General features: G+C 46.3%; 1 protein-coding gene across 1 annotated transcript; it reads left to right on the plus strand.

Annotated features, from left to right (window-relative positions):
• Nucleotides 1–331: 331 nt before the first annotated feature.
• LOC102437280 (RNA-binding protein with serine-rich domain 1-like) lies at nucleotides 332–1,236 on the plus strand. Its single transcript, XM_014450518.2, is given in 2 exon segments — nucleotides 332–807; nucleotides 809–1,236. Coding segments are annotated over 2 exon segments (810 nt in total). The 5' UTR covers nucleotides 332–417; the 3' UTR covers nucleotides 1,229–1,236.
• Nucleotides 1,237–2,780: the final 1,544 nt, after the last annotated feature.

Raw genomic sequence — 2,780 nt, forward strand, 5'->3', positions numbered from 1 at the left:
CAACTTATCACTAGAATGAAAGAGAATCCAAAACACTAGAAACAGAGATGTCTGTTATGTTCCCTGATCTATATCTCCAGCTCCTAAAACAGGGCCTGACTTAATAAATATCCAATGAATGTAAAATTAACTAGTCAGACAACTACTATTGATAGTGGAGAAGGCACATAAGAATAGAGCAACAGTTGTTTAATAATTATTCACCTTACTAACTATAGATAAGAATTTTTCTTCGACAACTGAGCGTCGCCGACCTCAGCGGCTGAGGAGAGCGGGACGAAGTCGCGGTGGCGGGAAGATGCTGCACTTTGGCGTAAATTGTAATCGATTAGGGATCGTTTCTCTGGCTCAAGTTAGAAGTGAGAGTTTAGATAAGTGAGGCCGCCATTGCTGCTTTGAACACCTCAGAAGGGGAGAATGGATTTATCAGGAGTGAAAAAGAAGAGCTTGCTAGGAGTCAAAGAAAATAATAAAAAGTCCAGCACTAGGGCTCCTTCTCCTACCAAACGCAAAGACCGTTCTGATGAGAAGTCCAAGGATCGCTCTAAAGATAAAGGGGCCACCAAGGAGTCGAGTGAGAAGGATCGTGGCAGGGATAAAACTCGAAAGAGGCGCAGCGCTTCCAGTGGGAGCAGCAGCACCAGGTCTCGGTCCAGCTCTACCTCCAGCTCTGGCTCCAGTACTAGCACTGGCTCAAGCAGCGGCTCTAGCTCTTCATCAGCATCAAGCCACTCAGGAAGTTCCAGCACATCCCAAAGCTCCAGTTCCAGCAGCTCCTCCGGCTCTCCGAGTCCTTCTCGGCGCAGACAATGACAACAGGAGGCGTTCCCGCTCCAAATCCAAACCACCCAAAAGAGATGAAAAGGAAAGGAAAAGGCGGAGCCCTTCTCCTAAACCCACCAAAGTCCACATTGGTAGGCTCACCAGGAATGTGACCAAGGATCACATCATGGAGATATTCTCCACCTATGGGAAAATTAAAATGATTGACAAGCCTGTAGAAAGGATGCACCCCCATCTATCTAAAGGCTATGCGTACGTGGAGTTTGAGAATCCAGATGAAGCTGAGAAGGCGCTAAAGCACATGGATGGAGGACAAATTGATGGCCAGGAAATCACCGCCACTGCTGTGCTGGCCCCTGGCCTAGGCCACCCCCCAGGCGATTCAGCCCTCCCAGGAGAATGCTACCACCACCTCCCATGTGGCGTCGGTCACCCCCATGAATGAGGAGAAGGTCACGTGTACATTGCTTTTTCGGCTATTATTGTACAGTCAGTACTATGAATTTTCTGTTTTGAAATTTTTTTGTAACTTTGTAGCATTTTAGATAATGTGTTTATACTTTGTTGTGTAGAGTAAAAGAATTGTGTTGAATAAATCTAGGATTAGAATGCAAAAAAAAAAAAAAAAAAAGAATTTTTCTTACAAACCCCTGGAAACTGAGGATGAAACCAGGCTATAAAAAGATAAGATGCCTCGATGGGTCTATTTCTCAGAAAAGAGGAGAAACCAAGATGGCGGCATAGGTTAACGCCGGAGTTTGCTGCCTCTAACAACCACTTCAAAAATACAACTAAAAGACGGAACCGACATCATCCAGAACCACAGGAAGGCTGGCTGAATGGAAGTTCTACAACTAGGAGGAACTGAGAATCAGAGGAGGCGCAGTGCTGAAGTAAAATACTAAGGTGCGGAGTGCGCGCGGCGCAGGCTGGTGGCTGAGGGCGCGGTTGTCTGTTTCAATCCGGAGGGAGCCTCAGACTCAGAGCTCCAGATCCGGGCGAGTCTCTAGGGACCCAGACTCAAACGGGAGAAGCAGGACTGTCTGGCTACGGTCCCTCTGAGGTTTGCAGCTGTTGCTGGGACAGAGAGGCAGAGCCCCTGGGGACGGACTGGGAGCAGCCATAACAGCTCCCTCCTCCACCCTGTTGATCCTGTGGGACCCGCCCCGCCCAAGCCCTGCACAGAGCCATTTGCCGGAGAGCCTCAGGCAAAGGCTAGATTAGCACAGCCAGTGGGCCTGGAGGTCAAATCCCTCTAGTATTAACTATAACAATCAAGGCTTAACTACAACAAGACTGCGCACAAAGACCACTAGGGGGTGTACCAAGAAAGCGTAAAAAATGCGGAGACAAAGAAACAGGACAAAACTATCAAGGGAGGATATTGAGTTCAGAACCACACTTTTGAGGTCTCTCAAGAGGCTTCTAGAGTCTGTCGATAAACTTGATGAGTTGTACAGGAAATCTAATGAGACCCTCGATGGTGTGATAAAGGACCATCTAGAAAGTAAGCATACACTGACTGAAATAAAGAATATTATACAGACTCCCAACAGCAAACCAGAGGAGTGCAAGAATCAAGTCAAAGATTTGAAATGCGAAGAAGCGAGAAACACCCAACCGGAAAAGCAAAATGAAAAAAGAACGCAAAAATACGAAGATAATGTAAGGTGCCTCTGGGACAGCTTCAAACGTACCAACATCAGAATTATAGGGGTACCAGAAGATGAGAGAGAGCAAGATATTGAAAACCTATTTGAAGAAATAATGACAGAAAACTTCCCCCACCTGGTGAAAGAAATAGACTTCCAAGTCCAGGAAGCACAGAGAACCCCAAACAAAAGGAATCCAAAGAGGACCACACCAAGACACATCATAATTAAAATGCCAAGAGCAAAAGACAAAGAGAGAATCTTAAAAGCAGCAAGAGAAAGAAACTCAGTTACCTACAAGGGAATACCCATACGACTGTCAGCTGATTTCTCAACAGAAACTTT

The sequence above is a fragment of the Myotis lucifugus genome, unplaced genomic scaffold (assembly GCF_000147115.1).
Source record: "Myotis lucifugus unplaced genomic scaffold, Myoluc2.0 scaffold_2551, whole genome shotgun sequence".
Taxonomy (NCBI): Eukaryota; Metazoa; Chordata; class Mammalia; order Chiroptera; family Vespertilionidae; genus Myotis; species Myotis lucifugus.